This window comes from Pungitius pungitius, chromosome 1 (genome assembly GCF_949316345.1).
Source record: "Pungitius pungitius chromosome 1, fPunPun2.1, whole genome shotgun sequence".
NCBI classification, from domain to species: domain Eukaryota; kingdom Metazoa; phylum Chordata; class Actinopteri; order Perciformes; family Gasterosteidae; genus Pungitius; species Pungitius pungitius.
The window spans coordinates 1,325,440-1,349,186 of NC_084900.1; the positions used below are offsets into that span (position 1 = coordinate 1,325,440).

The following is a 23,747-nucleotide window of genomic DNA, read 5'->3' on the forward strand; positions in this document are numbered from 1 at the left end:
TTTTGCTTTGTTGAATTTCGATCAGAAGGGTTTCCCTAAATGAATAAAAAAATATATTTTTGAATGTGTGTGTGTTGTCAGGTCCGACTGAGTTGTGCTTCAGACGAGGAGGGAGGTGTTTGACATGGAGGGGCTTGAATGCGATCCGATGGCGTCGGTGGCTGCCGTTTGCCTCTCTGTGGACAGGGGGCGCCAAACTCCTTCTGAAATGTGCTACTCATGAGAACCAGGTGTGCTTCAGACATGGGGTCAGCAGGTGATGCTCTTCTAATAAAGAGCCGCCGTGCATTGTGGGAATCAAGCTACTTGTCAGTTCTGAAGTGAGACTCGTAAACAACAGGATCATATACGGCTTGTTTCTTTTCCAGCCGGGGGGCGCGATGCGACGGGGTCAGACGAGGAACCCTGTCTGCAACCCAGATGGGGAACAATGCTCCAGGGCCGCGGCAGAACAACAGGAGGCGGAGCCAGAAGCAGGAGATAGAAAAAGACGAAACCCAAAGCTGTGAGAAAGCATCGGTCACAGAGAGACCCAACGAGAGGTCAGCTGCTCACACACAATGAGGCCGACACCAGAGAGCGGCGTGGGAACCCGAGGCCACGCCCCCTCGGAGGGGATAAAAGGGGCCGAGCAGCGCAGCCGCTGATCCTGGAACGGGTGTCCTTCCAAAAGGTAACTCAGGTATCTTTTGGCATATTTATATGTACTATACTATAAATCTCAGTTTGTAGTAGTTCTCATCCCAGTGCTTTGTGTAGTGCTGTATTTGATATTTGTAACATGTATTAGTTGTGTGCCTAATTTATTATTAATATTTCATTCAAAACTTTTTTGTGACCCTTTCTGTCAGATATATCTTAAGAATACTGTTTAAATTTAAATCTCAGTCACTAAAGGAAAAGGAAATGAGTGTGGTGGATTTACAGTATAAATGAAGTGTGAGCTCATCGGCTGTAATCAGACTTGATTATATCGCATAAATAACTGAAGCACGTGACTGATCGCTTATTAAAGAAGTCTAAACGGCTTTTTTGTTCTTGACTTCCTTTGCATCGCAGCCTCTTCCTCCTCTTCTTCCTCCTCCTCCTCTTCCTCACCATGAAGGTCCTCGGCGTGTCCCTGGTGCTCAGCTCCCTGCTGGCTTTGACCCGCCCGGCCCCGCTCAACTTCACGGGGGGGCTGGCGTGGGGCCATGGCCTCTGCAAGAAAGAGAGGATGCCCCCTCTCTTGGGGGCGTTTGTGCCTCAGTGCGACGCCAACGGGAACTTCCTGCCGCAGCAGTGCTGCGCCTCCACCGGCTACTGCTGGTGCGTCAACGTGGTCACCGGGGAGAAGATCCCCAACACGACCACGCCGCCCGGCGTCCCGCCCGTCAACTGTGGTGAGAGGGGGGAGGCGCTTCATCACAAGTTTCATGATGTATGATGATGTCGTACATGGATTGTATGTTTGTTACCGTCTTTGTGTATAACTGTGTGTCTTTGTGTGTCTTTGTGTAGGTGGGTCCATCTGCCCCTTGGGATGGTCCCGTTATGGAGACCAGTGCTTCGCCTTCATCTTCAGCATGAAGACCTGGGCCGAGGCTGAGGTAAGACCCGCTCCCCCCACCCCTCCTCCCCCCTCCCACCGCTTTTTGAGATATGAACTGTGTGGAAACCTGCCCCCCCCCCCCCAGGGTTACTGCCTGTTTGAGGGGGCCAACCTGGCGTCGGCCCACAGCCCCAAGGAGAACCACTTCCTGCGGGCTCTGACCAAAGCAGACGGATACGACTTCCCCCCCACCTGGATCGGAGGCAACGACGCCATCTACGTAGGGGGGGGGCTCATTGCATCAATATGTACTTTATGCTTCATGCTTGTAACTCATGTACTTCATGCTAAACACACGCATCCCACAGGTGGATTACTGGATGTGGAGCGACGGCTCCAGGTTCGACTACGAGAACTGGGCCCAGGGATACGAGCCCAGGAGCTCGGGCCGCTGCCTGCAGATGAACTATGGATGTAATAAATACTAATATAATGAATAAAATAAAGATGTTTAGCTCCGGTTCTTCTGATCTGTGAGCATCTTAACTTGTGTGTTCCAGCCCTCAAGAAGTGGATCAACGCTTCCTGCAACGAGACCCTCCCCTTCATCTGTGCCAAGACCGTCTGAGGGGGAGGAGCCTGCCGGTCCGGCTCCGCCCACAATACTCTGAGCGGTAACTGTGGCGACGTGAGACCTCCTCCTGGGTGGATCGAAATGATTAAAGCGATGGATGCACACACCTAGCCGTGTAGTAGTGACATCATCATCATCATGATGGTGTTCATTGGTTCTTCTTAAATGTGTAACGTGTGCCATGAAATTACAATTAAATAAAGGAAACGATGCAACATGAACTTGTATGACTATGTATTTCTCGACTGCTGTTGGTAGATCCATTCGGGATAAAACATGTTTGACAGTTTTGTGTGTTTTTCACAACTCGTCCTTTTGGACTCAAACAACCTTCTGTTGCTCTCACAAAAAACAGCTTTAACAGAGGAGAAGTTTCAAAAGAGAGAATAATACTCTAATAACAATAATACAGATAAGATATAAAGGTAAAATCTCTAAAAGAAGCTTGTCAACATGGTGACACGTGTTGTTGTTCTTATTATATTCTGTGTGCGTCATTAAGTCAACAGTCATTTCCCGACATCAAGTCCTCTTCACGGCCAGGAAAGGACCTTTTGTTTTATTATTTGGCTGCGACATGTAGTAATGTTTTTGGATTTAGAGAAACGTTTAAATCTTTTAAAGTCACAGGATAACTAATAAAATAATCTGAATGAACACAGAGTTGAATAAAAGCTTTTGTTCCCTCAGATGGTTTCAGAGGGTCAGAGGTCAAGAGAGAAATATAGATTTACGTTCGGAGGTACTTTTAATCTACTTAAGTAAATCCTCTTTTTGCTGTTCTGACCTTTGACCTCCACAGGGTGACTCAGCTCGGGTAAACTGTCCCCGCTCATATCGACCGCTTCCACCAATGATTAATAAACCGAGCCGGGATAAAAGCCGGCGGGCTCGGACTCAGGGGACAGAGTGAGGACGAGGACACAATGAGGACGCTGCTGAGTGTGTGTGTGTGCGTGTGTGTGTGCCTGGCCGCGGCGCAGGATAATCTGGACTACGACGACTACGATGTGGTGAGTGATTCCCTTTGAGGATGATTATCGCTCACATCTCCTCCAAGTTTTAAACCATTCTATAACTGCATGAAACTATTCACATTCATCTGCTGGAGATGTTTTAATATCAGCTCACATTTCTAAAGGTTAAAATGCAAAAAACAACCCTCACTCAGTTTAAGAGGTGGCTCGACTACTGCAGCTTTAAATGTTCTGATACGTTTCATAAGTCTTCTTTTGTCTTTGACAGGACAACAAAGGCTTATCTGCAAAGAATGCAACGGTGCGTAGAATCTTCTATAGAATATATAAATGTAGAATATTATAATTTCATCGTTGGTTTAATCTCTTTCATCTTCAATAATGTATTTGCGTCCCTCCTGTGACGCCCCGTCTCCTCTCCTGTCCCCTCAGGCCAAAGCGGGGGCCGTGGACGCCCGTGGGCACCGCCCACTGACGAGGGGCGGGGACACATACACCCGCAATCGCAATGCCCCGCCCCCTATTAGTGGCGGAGGCAGGTACGTTAAAACAGGGGCCCCCCTGGAAGAGAAAGACAATGAAAACACGTCCATCGAGATTTAAAGATGTCTTCATACAGACATACACCTGTCTCACTACGTCGTGGTGACAGCACCCCCCCCTGGGGCTCTTCTTCCACCCCAGGTACCGCGGCCGTCCCACCCCCCCTCCGGTCGGGGGACAGCAGCTGAGAGAGAAGGAGAGGCAGCCGGACGAGGGAGGATGCACACACGCCGCTGAGGAGATGGTAGGAGGCCTTTCCATTCCCCCCCACTGATCCACGCTAACGATAGACTCCGCCCCCACTGATCCACGCTAACGATAGACTCCGCCCCCACTGATCCACACTAACGATAGACTCCGCCCTCCCTGATCCACACTAACCATAAACTCCGCCCTCACTGATCCACAATAACCATAAACTCCGCCCTCACTGATCCACAATAACCATAAACTCCGCCCTCACTGATCCACACTAACAATAGACTCCACCCTCCCTGATCCACACTAACGATAGACTCCGCCCTCATTGATCCTCACTAACCAGAGACTCCCCCTGCAGGGTGTTTTGTGTCCTAGCGGCTGTGAGCTGAAGACGATGCTGCTGAAGCAAGAGAGGAACGTCAAGACGGTAAAAGCATCTTTTACTTAGAATCCGAGGGATTCCTTTGTGGTTCTTGACCAGGAGAACGCTGGCGGTGACTTCCTGTTGCATGCACTGACTTCCTGTCACATGCGTTGCTTTTATCCACAGGGCATCAACGAGCTCAAGCCTCGGGTGGAGGATTTGTCCCGAGCCTCCAACAGCGTCTACACCTACGTCACCAGCATGTCCAGCTCGCTGAGGGAGAGACAGAGGGTGGTCAACGGTACGTCTGAGCCCAGATTCTAACCTCTGCTTCATGGAGAGTCAGGGCTCAGCTGAGACCAGAACATCTACCGAACAACAGCTCACGTTGAAACAACTTTCATCTTGTGACGATGAATCCAGAATCTTTTTCTAAGCAGTAGTCATGAAAGGTTGGAGCGAGGCCTTTCATCCCCTTTACAATCCTTACAATCAATCTCTACGTCCACTCAGACAACAACAGGGTGGTGATTCAGTACACCGACCGGGTGGAGGAACAACATGCCTACATCAAGGATACTGTGGACACCACCTTCCCCTCCACCATCAGAGTGCTGCAGGTAAAGATATATATTTAAACATATAGATATGTTCAGATATTTTATTGTTGCCTCTCAGAAATGTTTCCTTCATCTTGGAGAGAAGGTAGATGATGAGCTTGAATCTCTGTGTGATGCAGGGGGTCCTGGACAAGATCAGGATGAAGATCCAGAGGCTGGAGACGGCCATCGAGTCCCAGAAGGAGGAGTGCAAGGAGCCATGCAAGACCAAATGTCCCATACCGGTGGTGTCTGGTAAGTGTGGCGACCCCTACAAGCAGCAGGGTTCGATACACTAGTGACAGCAGGGGGCGACTCCTTTTCTCCCATAGAAGTCTATGAGAAAATGACTCATTTAGTTAATTATGGTCCATTTAGTGTCAAACAGACCATAAAGTAGGAGATGCTTTAGGGCGGGGCTACAAGCTGATTTCTTGTTGAAAATGTGTTGGCCATAATTTGATAAATGAGCGCAGGATTTGTTTTAATAGAGCTATCTTTAGCTACCAATGCTAATGCTACAGATTAATGTAAAATGACATCCTATCGTTCTTTGGTTGAGCAGAAGAGTGAACTTTTTCTCCTCTGGGCGGTGGGGTTTCAGGGAAGGAATGTGAGGAGATCTACCGCCGTGGAGGAAGAGACTCCCAGATGTACTTCATCCAGCCGGATCCCTTCTACCCTCCTTACAAGGTCTTCTGTGACCAGACCACCCAGAAGGGAGGTGAGGGTCCACCTCAGGCCGCATGACCGTTCACTGTGGGTTCCTTTGTTGGTACCTTGAATATTTGATACGTATGTACCTTCTTCTCTCCCAGGGTGGCTGCTCATCCAGAACCGGCTCGATGGAAGCGTTGACTTCGGCCGCCGCTGGGACGAATATCGCCGCGGTTTTGGCAACATTGCCTTCGATGTCGGAAAGGGTCACTGCGAGACTCCCGGTGAGACCTTTGACCCCTGGCCCTAGGGACCAATATAGAACAATTCAACCTCAACTTGTTTCAGAGTTTACGCCCCCCCTTCCCTTTTATGTACAGTGATTTCAGTCATTTTGTAAATGATCCACTGGTTTTTATGGTTGACCAGCAAACCTTTCTCCTCCGTCACCTGACAGGTGAACAGTGGCTCGGCAACGACCGTATTAGTCAACTGACCAAGATGGGCCCCACTGAGGTCCTCATTGAGATGGAGGACTGGACAGGAGCCAGAGTGAGTCCTCGTCCAACTACTGCAGGGATTATTAGCTGAAGATTTTAAAAAGTCAATGTATTCTATGTCAAAAATATATATTTTTAAAGTTTTTAAAAAGTCATAGTATAGCATGTAAGTATTAACTAAATTCGTCCTAAAGTCCTATTAGAGATGACAACAATTCACTCTCACATCTCTAGTGTCCCAGTATAATGTGAAAAATACACTGAAATGAAAAAGAGATGGTTTGTCTGCTCATTAAATCCCAACTTCTCCACTATTCACGAAGGTCCACGCCCACTACCGCCAATTCACCGTCAAGGGTGAGACGGCCAGCTACGTGCTGGCGGTCGACGGTTACTCCGGCAACGCCGGCAACTCTCTGCTGGAGGGTACCTACGAACTGTTCGGTGAAAACCGCACGATGACCATCCACAACGGCATGATGTTCAGCACCTACGACCGAGACTACGACAACTGGTGAGGGGGTCCATCAATAATATATATATGCATAAATATACACAAATCCACACTGCTATGACATGTACATCACATATAATATTGTGTTTTTATTTAGCTATATTAATACACACAGCACAAGTACCATTACTTAATCAGATTATACATATGTACACTATGTACATATATACTGGTTGAATATACCTCTTATGTATTGGATTTGTTTTGTCCTTCTGTAATGCTCTTCTGGATCAATACAGATCAAATATAGAAAAATAAATATATTTACACTCTTTGTCTGTCCCCCTGAACCAGGAACCCCGGGGACCCCTCCAAACAGTGCGCCAGGGAGGACGGGGGCGGCTGGTGGTACAACCGCTGCCACTCGGCCAATCCCAACGGCCGGTACTACGTGGGCGGAGCCTACACACGTCACATGGCAAAACACGGCACAGATGACGGCGTGGTGTGGATGAACTGGAAGGGTAGCTGGTACTCGCTCAAGGCCATGAGCATGAAGATCAGGCCCTTCTTCGACATGCCCAGCTAATCGTGTAGAGAGAGCAGAGGCATCACCGCCAAAATAAAAGACACCAAGTGAAGCTATGTTTGTGTCCTATATTTCAGCTGTGACCTTTAAGATGATGGACACGCACACAACCTCCACGAAGTGAAGAAGTATTGTGTGAGGGAATGTGCTGTGACCTCCACTACTCAATAAACACATTGAGGAACCTACTTCCTGTCTTTCCATTGTGTCATTTCACAAAAAAAACATACTTAATGAACATATTAAAGTATATAAATAATAAACTGAAAGATGCTAAAACGTTCCGTGGAGCTGTGACCCAGCAACCTCTTGTCTGGTCTCTCCTCCTCCTCCAGATACACATCCTCATACATACATACATATCTAATAGTACTATGATTCTTCAGTAGTATTACTGGTAGTCCTTCAAAACAATTACTGTAGTATGGTCACTTTGGATAAAAGCGTCAGCTAAATGACATGTAATCCTTCGGTAGTATTACCCTAGTTCTTCTGTATCAGAAAGTGTGAGTTGGAGGGGGCACTCGTCTTGAATGCAGGTTGAGCAGACATGATCAGTTGTTTAGAACATGGAGAAGTTTAATTTTAGCTTCTCGCCTCTCCTGTGACTGGAACCTTGTCGGCCATCTTTGTTCAGCTGCCACGGCCGAAAAAAGGGGAGGTGGTCAGTGCAGTTCAGTATAAATCAAACAGAGTGGGTCAGAGGGAGCGGGCGGAGGTCAAGGTTAATGATTAATAGTTAAAACATATTCTGCAAGATATAAAAAACTTTGATTTGATGAGTGGAATACGTTAATGGACTTGTTTTACATTCTGGAATAAAGCAAATGAGGCTCAAAATGAAGATCTAGATTAAGACTAAAGGAATAACACTAAATACTGTAATAGGACAATAATTCCTCTATGTAACATATATATATATATATATATTTATATGAATAGGCATTTAACTCAAATACAGTTTTTATGTTTATTCATGTTTATTTTCTTTGTACATGTTAAATTGAAAAAAAGCACAAAATACAGCAGCTGAAGTGAACATTGAAACTTTATTGAGCAAAGTTCAGTCGTCTTGTTTTGAGAACTCTGGAGAGATAAACAGGTCAGTGACATTTGCACTAAACATACAATTTAGTTTAGAATGATTCACCAACAGGTCGAAAGTCTGAAGGTCTTCTCCCAGCATATTCTTTGGGGTTTATACACATACACATATATATATGTATCATATTCATATTTTAGATATACATATATACACATGTTACATATTGAACGTCACTCTCTAGAAAGACGCCGGTCGGATGAACATCCTGACGGCCTTCAGGCTGTAATCGGCCGGTTTGTATGTCGCCCACACCACGCCGCCCTCCCCCCTGTGTGGGGGGTGGTGGTACGCGCCGTTGAGGTTAGCCGACTGGCAGCTGTTGTACCACCACCCGCCGCCATTCACCTCAGCGCAGCTTCCCCCCCACGCGTCGTTGTCCCGGTCGAAGGTGCTGAACTTCGTGCCGGCGTGGGTCGGCGTCAGGCCGTCTCCGGCGTCCCCGAGGTACCCGGACACGCTCAGTGGGAACCCCTCCCCCTCCGGGCCCACCGCTGCCGTGTAATCGGCGGTGGCTGCGCCCCCCTCCCAGTCCTCCAGTTCCACCTTCAGCAGGGTCTCGCCCCCACTGGTCAGCAGGTGGAGGTTGCGGTTGCCTATCCAGAACTCTCCCCGACCCGCTGCGTCCACCGAGCCGAACCCAACGCGGTACTCGGCCCAGGAGCGGTTGAAGTCAAGCGCTCCGGACTCCCTTTGCTGGACTAGCAGCCACCCCCCCATTAGCCCCTCCTGCCGGCAGTAAACCTCCACCACCCCCCCGTCCGCGCCACTCGGTTTGATCTTAAACAGGCCGTTCGCTTCGCCCTTCAGGTGGTGCTGCTGAGCATTGACGCAATCTGCGGACAGAGGGGGAGGGGGGCCGCAAGTTAGCTTGGAGCGGCTAGCTGAAATGCTGCGCTAACGGTAATTTACCGGGAAACCCATGATTGTTTGATTCTGTTTGGCAACTTTGGTCTTGCATGTTATTTCTCAACAAGGTCTCAAAACGGGAACGGCTACTTTCCATCTGTGGTCCTTGGGTCACCTTGTGACCTCTGAAACTATGGCGGAATAACACTAAATACGGGCAAAAGAGATAAAAAATGTGATCAATACAACGATTTAAATTGACGTAAGTGGACAAGAAAACTTGGAGGGCGGAGCCACAGTGGCTGATAAAGCAACCAAATAATGAGTTGAGATTTTTTTTATTTGCAAAAGCTAATCAGGATTGAAATAAAACACCTCAACGTGTAATTACTTCATACAGATTTAAACAATAAAATCACTGTGTTCACTTCATGGTCTTTGCTATACAGGGCTAGGCTAGCTGATGCTAACAGCCGAGCGCGCGTGCTCTTCCGGTCACTCCAGGTCGGACGTCTCCGTACCTTTTCCCACGTGGTCGGCGTGGCGCTCGGTGCGGGTGCTCTTCACGCTGCGGGCCTGGAAGTCGGGGAGGTCGTCCTCCACGTCGGACGTCTTGAAGAGGCCGAGGTCGTCGCCGAATGGATTCCCCAGATCGGACTCAATGTCCAGGATGCTTCCCTTGGTGCCGCCACTGTGGGACGTCGTCTTCGTCGAAAAAGAAGACGACGAAGAGGAGGAGGAGGAGGATGATGTGAAGCCGGGGAAGAAGGAGTTCATCCCTCCCTTGGTGCTGTCCGTCATGGCCTCGCACCCGGGGCCCCCCTCCATCACTTCCACCATCTTCTCCACCGGCCCGTCTTTGGTGTGGACCACAGTCCTCCTGACGCTCCTGGTGCAGCTGACGGTTGTGGTGGACATGTGGCCCTTGCTGGGCTGGCCGTGGCCCCCGGCCCCGCCGGCGCCCATGTTGGAGAAGTCGCCGCCGAGATCGATGATGGAGGAGGAGGAGGAGCCCTTTGAAGTTGAAGAGTACGAAGTATCCACAACCTTTGAGATGGTTGCTGGGGATGAGACGGAGCCCTCATGCTCGAGCTTCAGCTCCACCATCGGCACCTGAGAGAAAAGAAGAAGAACTTTGTACTGGAAGAGACTGTAAGAACCTGCATTCTCTGTAGTGACCCCCCGGGGGCGACTCCTCTGGTCCTATAGAGGTCCATGAGGAATTGACTTTCATATCTGATGTTCATTTAGTAAATTACGGTCCATTTAGATTTAAACAGACCATAAAGCAGGCGGTGCTTTAGGGCGGGACTACAGGCTGATTGACAGGCCTCTACCAGAGACTTACGTATACTTACTATACTTACTACGTATAAATAAGTAATTTTCTATATAGTTAACTGGTTCCTAAAAAAAGATGAGGCATCAGACAATGTCTACGTTTAGCGTTAGCTTAGACCCTCTCACACCGTCTCAGGGAAAGCCATCACCCATAATTCCACATGAGGTAAAGGGAAAGACGAGATTCTCCTGACATTGCGTGAGGCGGAACCACTACGCAGGGAGCCTCACATCGGGGAACATGTTCTGTCTCTGCGTTCCGCCCTCCACGTCCTTGGACTTAAAGGGGCTGTCGACAACCGAGTCCTTCAGCGGCCTGCTCTTCATCACGTACAGCGTCCCCACGGACTCGATGTTCTGAGCCGACTGGGAGTCCAGCTGGTTGACCTGGAGACGGGAAGGGGGGGCTTCTTACCAAAACGGAATATGCAAAACATGATGAACCGCTTTCGAGGCTTTCAAAACACACTTACTAAGAATGTAGGCAGATAAAAGTATAGAATCTGACTTTTTAGCAGCCTATAAATTACTTTCTATATACAAATTCTAGCCCTTTAAATAATCTGATTATGTTTTATTTGTGTGTGTGTGTGTGCTCTTACCTGTTTCTCCAGCCCCACGTAGCTCTCGTGGTCCACCTCGAAGGTAGTGTAGCTTTGGCAGGAACCTTTGCAGGATCGGAGCTTAATGTCGATGTCCACCTGGCAGAGTTAATGCTTCCTGTTTAGTTATCGGGTTTAAAACTTCAGCTGAAGCTAAGAACAACATTTTAGCGCACAAAGACATTTATTTTTGTCCCTTCTGTGGCCCCGTACCTCCAGCCTCTGCATCTCCACCACCTGGTCTCCGACGCGCTGCTTCAGGGCGCGCAGGATGCTCAGCTGCCGGTCGATCTTGATCTTCATGTCGGAGATCCTCTGACGGAGGCTTTGGGCCAGGTCGTAGTAGCTGTTGTCGTTGCCTGTTGGACGAAGGCACTTCACATGTAAATAGTATCACATGTTTCTCTCTAAATATTATCATCATGAGTAGAACTAGAAGGATGTCAGTTAGAGGGCAATAAATCACCAAAGAAAAGAATGCTTAGAGCAAATTTTCTTTGATAATTCTTTTTTACAAAAAGTGGTAAAAAAGGAATCTAAATATATGAATACATTCATATATATATTTTAATATTCATGTGTACACACACACACTCATTTCAGAATAGAATGTTATCATTGTTAACGTGTCACACGCGATGTGTTCAGTGACTGTTGGAAAGATGGGTTTCAAACCCAGCGCAGAAAAAGAGGGAAAAAGATGCAGGAGTGAGCGAGAGGAGACGAGTCAGCGGACTGACCGGCGTCGGAGGTGAGTTTCTCCTTCAGGTAGTCGTACGTCTGCTTGGTCACCAGGTCCGTGGAGCGGTGCTTGGCCCTGTGGCGGTCCAGGAGGCTGCGGATCTTCTCGACCCTCTTCAGGGCGCTGTGTTCGTATCGGTCCATCAGACCCTGGATCCTGCAGCCCGACGGGCACTTGGGGCCCTGGTGGGCAGGGGGAGGGGGGGGGGGATTTCCAGTTAAAGTTAGGTTTGAATCTGCCTTGACTGATATATATATATATATATATATTTAAACAACGAGGGTCACCCATTGGTCGTCGGTGCAGAAAGGCCACTCCTTCTCTGTGGCACACTTATCGGATCTGGTGCCTTGCTCCACCGGTCGGGCTCCCCGGGGGTCCAACACGGCGGCCTGGGGACAATGGGGACATTTAAAGTTTTAAAAAACAGCACATGAAAACCTTCTGGTTCTGTACTAGTTAAACACATTAACACATTATATATATATATATATATATTATTTATACGTCTATGGACAGTTTGATTATCTGGATTTTAGCACTTGGACATTTTATATGAGTGTATTAATATAATAAACATGTTTAAATAAAAGTGTTAAATATAAGATGTATTTGAATAAATTCACTCAAGTTTTTGAGTTCCTGAATTTTTTAAAGTCTGAGTTGATGAAGGAAAAGTTATCTAATAATATAGTTACAACAAAGATAATTGAATTCCAATAATATAGTAAGAACCAGTTGTGACACTAATAAATTAAACTACAGAAGCAAACAAAGTTATTTTAAACATCCAAGCTGTGATTTTAAAACTGCACACTACACAAAGCGGGTGATAAAATTAAAGTTAAAAAATCTATTGAAATAGATTCACCAGAGTGGAAGCCGCACAAATCGCACCGAGCCAGACGAGGAAGTTGAGTCTCTCCATCTTCGCTGCTGTCGCTGAATGCTTCTCCGGCGCCGCCGTCCGCTCATATCAAGTCTCCCAGACTGTGACTCAGAGGTCAAAGGTGAGCCTCCACGGATTGATGGGAAGGCTGCGGTTTGTACTCCGTGTTCACAAACACAGCCCCCCCGCCCCCACCCCACCCCGCTGCAGCGTTTACTGGCAAAAGGCATGTTAGCTCAAAGCAAACAGGGACTTACGACATCACGGGAACTAAAGTCCAACTTTTAGTCATTTATCGTTTATTCTTTGAAACCCTCATGGAGGACCAATAAGCACACATCTCAATATGCAAATGACAACTTCATCCAGATGGTTTCATTCCACACGTTTGAGTTACAAAGCTTGATTGATTAGCATTTCCATTTTTATTTCAAGTCCATTCACATACACCCTCCCGCTCACGCACACACTGACACACTCACAATCACGCGCATGCGCAAAAGCGGTTTGATGTCTGGCCCGAGGGTACGCGGACAGGAGGATCCAACAGCAACAATAAAAAGAGGACCAACCCCCAGCTCCGGGGGACTAATGCTTCTTGTGTTTCAGGTGCTGCAGCAGCCCGAAGCTCTTCAGAACGTGTCGGCACTCGAAGGGTTTCTCTCCCTCCTGGAGGCGCGTGTGCTTGGTGAGGTTGCCGGTTGTCGTTGAACTGCTTACCGCGTTCTTTTCAGCCATGCGGTTTCTCACCTGCGCTTCTTCAGGTTCATGGCTGTAGTGGAGGATTTACATTCCCTCCTTCGTGCCCTTTAAAAATATTATTTCTCACAGAATATTTCTTTCCAAATAATATATTTTTTCTCAACATATTATTTTCTTTCGATGGAATAATAATTATTCAATATATTAATTATTAATATATATTCCCCCCAAAATATATAATTTCTTCTCACTAGATGGAGCCACATGATCAGTGTGTCTCTCTCGATCATAACAACTGTGTCCCAATGCAGTTCTCAAAGTCCTGCTCCTCTGTGGAAACAGAAGCATCATAACTAGAAGTAGAGTTCACTCAGACTGTCTGTGCTGCAGAATAACAGTTACCATGAATAATGGAATCCATACATCTATCAATGTTAGAAAAATCAATGGCGTCACATATTTAATACATTTGTATAAATGTATCAAATATGTGACGCACCTCTCTGTTCATGAGCCTGATGTCATAGGAGCTCAGAATGTAAGAATCTAGTTGGAGCAAATGTGTGGAACAACATCTGGTGTCGAATTCTGGTGGAAGCGCTCGTCCTGATTTGTGGAGATGAAAAGATGCTGAGCCCTGCACAAAAGAGAAACCCTGCGGGTCGTCAGGCTGATGGAGACAATCGATGCCCGCCTTTAGAATCAGACACCCAAAGCTGGGATTGTTCACTCCTTTGAAGACACACACTTTTCAGTCCCTTTGAAGCTCAAGTCACTGAAGTTTGTAGTTGTGCGATCCTCACATTAATAACAAAATAACCTCAAACCCGTATCTTTGGTCATTGGTAACATGAAATCTGTGCTTGTGTCCTATTTTCTGTGCATTTAAAAATACACAAGTGTCTATTTAAAATGAGTCTGTGACAACATTAAACCGGTCACAAGTGGAACCAGGAGGATTCCGGTCCACGAGTCCTTTGTTTTGAGTCCCAGCAGGACGCCTCGGTAGAGGTTAGGTCATGTGACGATCACACTCAAAGCCCCCCCCCCCCCTCCTCCTCCTCCTCTTCGTCTCACTGTGGAGGGACATCATCACAATAACGCAACAAACACAGCTCGGTACGTTCTTCTTTTTAGTGGCGCTGCGACGATTTCTGCCCTTGGTATGAAAATGATTTCGTCACATGTGTGTCCACAATGTCAAATAGAGCTCATCCTGGGTTTATAAATATACAAAAAAAGGTGCACCTGGAGGCCTTTGTTCAAGGCAGTGAACTTTCTGACCATGGATCTAATGTTTGGTGGGGGGCACGGACCTCTGGTCTGAGCTGAAACTAAGAACAGATGTTCTCTGAGCTGACTGTAACGTCTAAATGTCAAACATTATAACCCCCCTCCCCCCCCCCCCATCCTGTCCTCGCCGAGTCAGACGGGTGCTAATTGCATTTGGATGCATTTTTAATGTTCAGTCACCCGAACTGTGTGTGTGTGTGTGTGTGTGTGTGTGTGTGTGTGTGTGTGTGTGTGATAGAAGATGCCATCATGTTCATGCGGTCGTGTTGTCGTACTTGTTCTGCTGTTTGAAGTAAATGTGGTCTGTGAATGTGCATCCGATGCTAATCAAATGACAGGAAGTCAATTTGTACTCCTCTCGCTTCGATTCACACTCCCAACGGACACCTTAATGGGTGAGAGAGAGGGAGAGAGAGAGAGAGAGAGAGAGAGTACCAAATGTCGTCCATTTGGTAAAACGGATGTTTCACAATATAAATATTTGAAACACCTTAGATCTCCCTTGTTGACGGTCTGTTGAGTAACGCTGGCACAATCAACATGATCCTTATTCACATTTACTCAAATGAATCCGTCCCACAGTTGTCAGATGCTTCCATTGACGACATGATTGGGAAATCCAGAGAACATTGATATTTTGTACCGAATCTGCCCAGGAGACGGGACTACCAACATGCGTGTTCCCATTCGGGGGGGGGGGGGGGGTCTGATGTGCGTTTGTCTCAGCAGGAATCAACGCATCCTGTCACAATGCGTTATCCCAGAGGGTGAACCACGGCCTCACGCCGCTTGGCTTCCCTCTGTGGCCAGGCACCGCCGTGGGACTCCAAGGACAAGTTGGGTTCAAACATCTAGACCAACCTTCTTGTACGCAGTGAGTTTTGAAACCCCCCCCCCCCCGCTATGGTTCATTCAGAGCCAAAGATAAACCTCTGTGTTCCTTCATAAGCTTCCACACACGAGTCACACCTCAGCAGGCCGTTTGCACTCTGCTCGTCTCCGACTACGCTTCGTCCTGATCTAAACTCTTGAGCCATCGTCATACGACCAGTTGACAGATCATATTTGAACAGGAAGTCAATCGCCCACCTGAAGGAGCTCTAGGTACCCGTTAATCTGAGATCAAAGCAACGCACGCATCGCAAGGTAATTTACAGGAACAAACAGCAGTGGCTGCTGGGAAATAAAGGCGGGAGGAAAGGTGAATTTTAACGAGTCACAGCATCCCTGAAGGGAACCCCAGGTGGATTAAACAATAAATGAAACTCTTCTCTAAGATTTAACAAGATATAGGAGTGGAAACATCTCAGTCCTCGTCTCCAGCTGGTCGAGCATTCGTCCAATCAGAGCTCGGTTTGACCCGCCGAATCTAAATCGACTCTTAAATGTCTGGACTCAGAGCAGAGAGTATGGAAGTAGAAAAGTAAAAAAACATCTTTCCCGTGGGTTAAGTCTTCGTCACTGAGTTACTGTGGATTAACGTCACCGTTGACTTGCAGTCACTTATCGTGTGGTGTCCTTCGAGTACTCTGCTTCAGAGAGTGGAGGAAGTTCCCAGAAGAAGATGAAGAAAGTACCACGAGCTGCTGTGATGACATTGGTATTCAGAGCAGTGAAACAGCATAAATTCATTAAGAAGAAAAGCTGGTGAAATGAAGGCCGTTGAAGAGCTGATGACCCTCTGCTTGGAGCAGCCTTTGTGGGTTTCGACTTCAGAGAAGATGGCGAGCAGCAGGGGGCCGAGCAGCCGGGGGCCGAGCAGCAGGGGGCCGAGCAGCCGGGCCGAGTCCTGTCGTACGGCATTAATGACATCATGGAGGAGATGACGCTGCGCTTTCGCCCGGGCTCACAGCTCCCCAACACGTAGACACAGGAACCTCCGTTTGTTCCAGCTGATGAGAATGTTTGGAGTCCCGGACCACATCTCCTCTGAGGGGCCCCGGGGCCGCCATGGAAAGAGGTGGAGAAGGGGGCTAAGTGATTGTTCTTTTGGGCCCTCTGCACACAGATGTTGGAGTCCGGTGCCGCGCCACATCTGGCCCGCCTCCCTGGACGCAGTAAGAAGAGTCGAAGGAACTCATGAAGAGTGAATCTCGCCTCCCTCCCGCTCACGGGGGGACTTTGGCTTCCTGTGGAAGCCCCAAACAGGAAGTGGCATGTTGTCCTCGTGGCTGTCGCTTCACGTTGTCGTGGCATTTCCTGCATTACAGTAATCTACAAAGACAACAAAAGCATTATGAATAAAATATCCCCATTCCCTTCAAATCAAAAAGAAGGAGAACGAAATGGATGCCTTTAGAATGTGTGTGAGTTCGGTGATGTGCCAAACTGTGCCTGGGCTCTGTGCAGTTGCCAGGCAACCAGCAGGGACCGCAGGAAGTTTCTGCCAATAACACAGTTGATAATATGTTTTAAAGAAGAGCCCATGTAGGTCAAAAGACGAGCCGAGGCCTTCTCTGGCCAGAAGTTTGTGAGTGCACCAACGAATCCAACAAAAGAAGAGGAGGAGGACACTGTGAGCTACGAGCCGACATCGAGGACTGCACACACGGCCCGATCCTCCAGACTTCCCTCATTTGCACAACTTGGGGGATTTAAAAATGATCCTCATTCTAGAAAAAGTCTTTAATTCTCACAAATATTCTCACCGTCCAAAAAAGGATTCCACACGAGATGCTGAATGGTCATGTGACATTGAATGAAAAGAAAACCACCCATTGGGAGAACAGGGTCATGTGGTGGAAAAGAACACATCACAGGGGTGTGAATAATCTGGATTATTTGAATTATTAAACGGTGAATAAAGAGGATTCATGAGGATTATGGAAAGGTGCTGAAACATGAATGAACACTTCAGCTCGTACAGAGACAAAGTCCTTCTGTACATCCCATCTTTCTGTTTTAATAATCCACTCATTAGCAGCTTGGTAGTAGTAGAAGTGCGATGGTAATATGACATCCATTGCAGTCTGTCCGTCCCGGGAGACGTGTCCCTCCTCCGTGTCTCACTGAGGTTTCTCCCCTTTTTTCCCCATTGAAGGGTTTTCATGTTTCGGGGAGTTGATCCTGTGCCGATGTGAGAGCTTCAGAGGATGTCACATGTGTTCAGACTGTAAAGCCCTCTGAGGCATTGGAGCTGCTTTATGTCATATAACAGTGATATTAGTCATACTAGTGAATTAGTTAATTATATTACTAATAGTAATGTGACTAAAATTAACCATCCATCCATCCGTCACTAAACAATGGCTCCACATCCATCTGTCTTTGGCCCGATGGTCTCATCATGACGTGAGTGATGATGTCATGAAATGGACCATCTTTGATGCGAATGATTCAAATGATCTTCCAGGGAAAGGCAAACTACGCATGCTGTGCTTCTGCCCTCCCTGGTGGCCAAAGGTCTCCATCCACGTGGAGGACAAGATCTTCTGTCATCACAACTGCTTCCAGCTTTCAGCTCGATGACCACATGCAGTCACACGAGAACACAAATAGAAATCAGCGCCCCCTGAGTTCAGGTCAACTGATCCACGAAGGGGAAAATCCATCCGTCCGCTCCTGCTTTTAGAAGAGCCGGCGGCCCGCTGACGCGACCTTCACAGCACGGAGGTCGTGGCAGCTTTTTTTGCGAGGTGTCGTCGGCTGCTTCGTGTAGACGGTCCCACCCGGCTGCCTCCGGGACCTGGGACAACCCGGGGGGGTCAACCTGCTTCAACAAAAAGCATCTCGGAAACAAGTAAATAAGGGTCTTCAGCTGAAAGCTAAATGTTAGCATTCTTTTAGCATGTTAGCTCAGGTCGACGTTCTTCTGTCTTTGGATGAAAGACGAGTAAAGCCGTAGAATAAGGAATAAAGTTAATTAGGCTGCAGGAAGAATGAGAACACAACCTTTGTGTACGGCAAAGATTCAAAGAAAAGTGTCTGTGTGTGTGAGTGTGTGTGTGTGTGTGATTCTTCTCCCATGAGCCAGAAGGAGACACAAACACTGGGATAATTCTGTCTTCCCTTGACATGCTGAACAGGGGAAGCAGCGTTTTTGGGTCTGAATACGAATGAGGAGAAGCTCTTTTGTCTGATGTCATGACACCTGCCAGCCAATCAGAGGCTGTGTCTGTCTCCCTGGATCTATTGTTTCAGGAAAGAAAGGGGTGACATCCGTTGTCGTGTTTCATGATAAAGAGTTTGTTGAGGACACAAGTACAGTTATTACGACGATTAAAGGATGAGCAGCCTGTTATCTCCCAAAGAAGGACCCCAGTGGGCATGTTTCCCTCCTGAGAGGCCTGCTGAGGACTCTCACCTCCTCCCCTCACACACACACACACACACACACACTATTATTAAGGCTGCTGATCCTAAAGAAAGGCTTTTGAGCTCAATCAGTTTGTCGGGGCAGATACGATCTGTAGAAAGCGGAGATGGAGGCTGCAAGGAGGATCTCATCCAGCAATCAGCCGAGGACCAAGGACAAAACACCTCCAAAGCGCTTCAAAGCGACGGAGCAGTCGGACTAGTTGTCGCCTCCCACCTCCCAGGAAAGAAGCCCTCTGATGTGAAACCATCCGTCCCTTTTCACTTTGACTTTAAGACCAGTGACACAAACCACCGGACCGACCAGGGGGGACGTGACGGGAATCTTTGAAGAAAAGGATGGACAGGGAGGTGAAGGGATGAAAATATAGCAGTTTAAGATACTGCTCAAGTACCACCTACAATGATATTCCCACTACATCTAGCCCTTAAAGAACAGGAGCACTGCTGAGGCCTCACACACTCACACATGAGAAGAATGAACGAAGGTTTGCATTCGATTGGTTTCCCTCTCACGAAGAAAGTGACACGATTCATTCCACCAACCGCCTCCTCAGCGCCATCTACTTCACCCGGACACAACATCTCAGGAGAAGGACACAACAGGGCCGTTCTTACGCTTCAGGTGGTATCAACAGAAACCTGTAGTGACCCTACAGCCAGGAGACTGGGGACATCTTATGAGAGACACTTCATCTCATTTCTCTCCCATGGCCTCCTCTTCCCAGCAACTAATAAGCTGCTCGTACAATGAAACATTCTCTACACTTCATTGGTTTTGAAATGTTGAGAGCAGCAATCATGTTGTCTTCAACCCCCACCGGCGTTCAGAGAGACACACACACACACACACACACACAGACACACAGACACACAGACACACACACTCTGATAGTCGAGTACTAAACGGATCAAGGACACAGATCAGTGGGTATTGATCGGCGCTTGCAGACAGCAGGAGTGAGTTAAAATAATTTGGATGCAGTGAGTGTGTGTGAGTGTGTGTGTGTGTGTGTGTGTGTGTGTGGCTGTGTGCGTCTGACTGACGGGTCCCACACACAGTCCAGCCCGAGGGGACAGCTGCTCGGCCTCACATCTCACCCCGGCAGAGTGAGAGCCGTTAATCCCAGATATCGACTCGGAGTCCCTTCATAGGTCGCCCACGTAGTCACAACAGAAACCCCCCCCGAGGGGGGGTGGGGGGCACCTGTGACCTGGGAGAGCACGCTGGCGCCTGCCGGTGAGTAATAACCAGACAAAGTGGATTTACCGATCACATGACTTCCACAAGTGCACGTTTAAACAACAACATAAACCTTTATATTTTACATCACTGAGGACACCACTCCACCTCAACTGGAGAGGTTTTCCTGGTCGACATAATTTCCCCCCCCCCACTGCTACGTTACCATGGATACAGGAGGGTGAGTGAAAACAAGATGAAAAGTAAGTAAAAGTAAGTTGAAAGTATAACGTTTGCAAGTTGGAGAGCAGACAGGAGACGATGAGAGAATACTGACCAGATTGCATGTGGAGCGCCTTCAGCAGCTAGCTAGCTTAGCATGGACCTGCTAGTTGACGCTGTGCTAGCATGCTAACGCACCATGCTAGTGAAACGACTACTGAGGTAATGGCAGCCCTGCTTTGTGAGATCCTCCTTTTGTTCACACTGAAAGTCATTTGTTCTTTTGACATGAAGACTGGGGGGTGGGGGGGGGAGGGGGACGGGGGGTTGACCTGAATCCCGATGCTCCATTAAACAAATCTATTCGCTCACAGCCTCAATGGATCAGTTTGGAATACGTCCGTTTAGTCAGACATTCCCTTGAATAACAGTTTCTTCCAATGAAATATGACCCAAAATATGACGAAATATGATCCTAATATTATGAAATATGATCATAAATATAACAAAATAAATGAATACCTTCAGAAAAACAGGTAGAGTAACAAGAAGCTTTTTGTGGTTTCTGATCTCCCGACTTCAGTCTGATAGACAGATGTTTGTCCAATCACCTGCACATATAAGGGTGGAGGCCCCTCCCCTCACTAATCTCTTCTATAACACTTAAATATTTAGCTGTTTTAAGTCAGGAGGGGGTGGGGCTATCTGACGTTCAGGCTGCGACATCATCACCGCCACACACCTCCAGGAGGAAATGAATGTTATGAATGTTGTGGAATTGTATTTAGAGTTTTAGTGTTTTTGTGTTGGCGAACATAATGAATGAGTGTCAACTTCAGTATTTCACTTACCAGCTGCAGAGATCCTCACTACATCTGATCCAGATGTTCGAGTCATCATCGGCTCCTCAGCTCCTCTGTCTCCTTCATTAGAAATGAAGGCATTTTTGAAAAGGAATGTTTAGAACTCTAAATTATAAATATTAAAGGAATGTGAACTTTTAGGGAATACAGGACACCAGTGGATCCTGGGGGAGGAGGGCGTGTCGCTGACCGAGCCGGCGGGCGTCAGGCTCCGCCCCCATCGCGTGACCCCACTCAGCCCCGGTGACCCAGCAGACATTCATGCCAACGAAAGCCTCTTTAGTTTTAAGCCTCTGTGGGTAAAACAGTCCAAACACGTAGCATTTGTCCTCCAGAACAAATAAGAAGGGTATGGATCTGATAATCACCTCTGGGATTGCTCAAAAGCCTCCGGGCAGCGTGAATCCACTGAGCCGTCCTTCCTCCCACGATGAAAGACTCAATGACACGAGCGCTCTGAAGCGATGGAACGCTTCGTTCTTCACATTTTCCACACGGAGCGGCCCTCGTTTCCTCTTTAAAGGGTCGAAGCCATCAGCTCAGGACCAGGGGGATTAAAGGGAGAGAAAGAACCCATTACACCCCCCCCCCCCTCCGTCTCTCTCACTCGGCTCCCTGTGGTCTTCCATCAGTCCATCACTTGTCCGTCACTTTCTGTTTCTGGCTGGTTCTCAGTAGGACGAAGCAGTGTCAGGGTCTCCTCTTAGAGTGAATGGGTCAGAGGATGGAGGTCGCTGGACAGTGTGTTTACAGGATGCTCCTCTTCCTCATCTCCCTCCTCTTCCTCCTGGTCCTCCTGGTCCCACACGGGTGGACGTCCCACTGATCGCCGCTTCCTTCATGCAGTCAGTCTACTCCCCCGGGGTTAAAAGGAATGACCAGCAATCGGTGGTTACCGTGGCAACCTTCCATCCTCTCTGTTGTTTTTATCATGATATGAATTTCAAATGAATTTCTATCTCTCTTTCAATGATTTTATTATATTTCTACTGGTTACAGGGACACAACAACACCGCTCACTAAAGCAATTCAACTCTCACAACAAAACTGTATAAAAATAAAAAAATATGAGTTCCATAATGAGATCTGATGAAGCTCCTGTTTGGAGACTTCACGATTGTTCCGTCATGACTTGAGTAACAATTAGTGGATCATTTAGTGCTTAGTTTTAATTAAATGTCCTCAAGTGAAGAGCAATTCAATCTCCTCCACATCTATATATATATATATAGCTATATATATTTACATATATATATAAATGCACCCAGCCGGAGGAACTCAAGTCCTTTTTCCATCACCACGTCCAGACGGGAAGTTCTCCGGGCCCCCGGTTACCGTGGAGACCATCGCACGCTCACTCTCAGCTGATTCTTGTCCGTTGGCAACTAACTAATTTGATTTAAAATGGAACAGCAGCTACATGTCAAGTGAACCCTGAAACCCCCACACACACACACACACACACACGTGCACACACTCACACGGGCACACACACGTGCACACACACTCACGCACGCAGTGAGAAAGAGCCCAGAGTGTTTGTGCTTTAGAAAGTCTGTTGTTGCTCGGTTACAGTCTGTCACACAGAATGACACAAAAATACAACAGCCGAGTTACAGAGAAGTTTACATTCATGTTTGACCCCCCCCCCCTTTCCCCCCTCCCCTCACAAGTCAACTACGGGTCCCATGGTGCATTTGGGCTACACGCGTTTCCACAGGATCCACGTCAGGTACCCTCCTCTCACTCAGTGGATAAGCAGCAATGCATCCTGGGAGTTGTCATCCAGCGTAGCAAGCTGAACGGAGAATAAATAACTTTTATGTCTTTTTTATAAACTACATTTTTCACAAGAAGAAAGTAAAGTGAGTTGAAGGAAGCCATACCTGACTTATTTACTGTGAATGCACCATGGGAGTTGTAGTTCTTCATCCAGGACAAGTTCATGTCCATCAGCCTTTAAAAACCCCAAATAGGAGAAAACTATTCTGTTTCAGCCTCCAGAGGAGAAAGGTCAAAGGTCAATTGTACAAACATCCAGTTTAACTCCATGGGTTACGGCCCAGGACGCTGCTTTGTCCTCTAAAGCACATTATGGTTCATGGCGAATGTTTAAGGTGAACAAAATGGACCTGGAGGCTTTTGTCTTCCACACGTCCACACACTGGAGCCCAAGTGGAGATAAACAGCTGAATGGGGGGGGGGGTGCTCCTTCACTCCCTTATAATTATTCATGTAGATGAATGTGTTCCTTCTTACAGTTCAAACACTTCTGATAACATCGTTATGAAGGACGCGCTCAGCCCCGGAGCATGATGGGAAAGCTGCGGGGGGGTGAGAGACGGGCAGATAGCGTGGAGGAGGGAGGGTGGAGGTGGATGCAGAGAGATGGAGCCTGTAGGAGTAAATAAAGTTATCTGACCTCGACCCCGTTTACATGCATCAAATGTTCCCACAGAGAATAATCTCCTGATATGGTGAGAGAGACCAAGCCATGCCTCCTCCTCCTCCTCCTCCTCCTCCTCCTCCTCTATAGACGGGAGCATATACATACTCTATATAGTTTACATAGAGTATTTACAGAGTATGTGTGAGA

At 47.6% G+C, this 23,747-nt stretch overlaps 3 protein-coding genes across 4 annotated transcripts in view; 2 read left to right on the forward strand and 1 right to left on the reverse strand.

Moving 5' to 3' along the window:
- Positions 1 to 51: 51 nt before the first annotated feature.
- LOC119223046 (ladderlectin-like) lies at positions 52 to 2,376 on the forward strand. The gene is made up of 7 exons (XM_037480139.2): positions 52 to 230; positions 369 to 673; positions 1,060 to 1,382; positions 1,501 to 1,589; positions 1,677 to 1,811; positions 1,900 to 2,005; positions 2,092 to 2,376. Exons 3-7 carry the CDS (start codon positions 1,100 to 1,102, stop codon positions 2,157 to 2,159), a joined length of 681 nt encoding a protein of 226 aa, XP_037336036.2. The 5' UTR covers positions 52 to 230; positions 369 to 673; positions 1,060 to 1,099; the 3' UTR covers positions 2,160 to 2,376.
- A 660-nt stretch (positions 2,377 to 3,036) lies between these two features.
- fgb (fibrinogen beta chain) overlaps positions 3,037 to 23,747 on the forward strand; it is a 126,701-nt gene continuing 105,990 nt past the window's right edge. The window contains exons 1-13 of one of the 2 annotated variants that reach the window (XM_037479981.2): positions 3,038 to 3,178; positions 3,411 to 3,443; positions 3,575 to 3,681; positions 3,827 to 3,929; positions 4,245 to 4,313; positions 4,437 to 4,551; positions 4,764 to 4,870; positions 4,990 to 5,104; positions 5,454 to 5,573; positions 5,668 to 5,790; positions 5,964 to 6,058; positions 6,330 to 6,520; positions 6,815 to 7,237. In XM_037479981.2, the coding sequence (XP_037335878.2) occupies positions 3,092 to 3,178; positions 3,411 to 3,443; positions 3,575 to 3,681; positions 3,827 to 3,929; positions 4,245 to 4,313; positions 4,437 to 4,551; positions 4,764 to 4,870; positions 4,990 to 5,104; positions 5,454 to 5,573; positions 5,668 to 5,790; positions 5,964 to 6,058; positions 6,330 to 6,520; positions 6,815 to 7,049 (1,500 nt within the window). In that variant the 5' untranslated portion in view covers positions 3,038 to 3,091 and the 3' untranslated portion in view covers positions 7,050 to 7,237. Of the gene's footprint in view, positions 3,179 to 3,410; positions 3,444 to 3,574; positions 3,682 to 3,826; positions 3,930 to 4,244; positions 4,314 to 4,436; positions 4,552 to 4,763; positions 4,871 to 4,989; positions 5,105 to 5,453; positions 5,574 to 5,667; positions 5,791 to 5,963; positions 6,059 to 6,329; positions 6,521 to 6,814; positions 7,238 to 23,747 lie in introns of those variants that run through there. The other variant, XM_062557923.1, reaches the window with a different exon arrangement.
- On the reverse strand, positions 8,080 to 12,701 carry LOC119222908 (fibrinogen alpha chain-like). Its single transcript, XM_037479896.2, has 8 exons — positions 12,557 to 12,701; positions 11,973 to 12,077; positions 11,684 to 11,867; positions 11,157 to 11,302; positions 10,944 to 11,042; positions 10,573 to 10,728; positions 9,522 to 10,113; positions 8,080 to 8,987 (listed from the first exon to the last, which is right to left on the reverse strand). Exons 1-8 carry the CDS (start codon positions 12,611 to 12,613, stop codon positions 8,332 to 8,334), a joined length of 1,995 nt encoding a protein of 664 aa, XP_037335793.2. The 5' UTR covers positions 12,614 to 12,701; the 3' UTR covers positions 8,080 to 8,331.

Coding starts and splice junctions, on each gene's coding strand:
- LOC119223046 (XM_037480139.2), top strand. CDS start 1,100: ATGAAGGTCCTCGGCGTGTCCCTGGTGCTCAGCTCCCTGCTGGCTTTG. Junction 1,383..1,500: donor CGTCCCGCCCGTCAACTGTG/GTGAGAGGGGGG, acceptor GTCTTTGTGTAG/GTGGGTCCATCTGCCCCTTG. Junction 1,812..1,899: donor GAGGCAACGACGCCATCTAC/GTAGGGGGGGGG, acceptor CGCATCCCACAG/GTGGATTACTGGATGTGGAG.
- LOC119222908 (XM_037479896.2), bottom strand. CDS start 12,613: ATGGAGAGACTCAACTTCCTCGTCTGGCTCGGTGCGATTTGTGCGGCT. Junction 11,043..11,156: donor TGGAGATGCAGAGGCTGGAG/GTACGGGGCCAC, acceptor TAACTCTGCCAG/GTGGACATCGACATTAAGCT. Junction 10,729..10,943: donor ACGTGGGGCTGGAGAAACAG/GTAAGAGCACAC, acceptor TCCCGTCTCCAG/GTCAACCAGCTGGACTCCCA.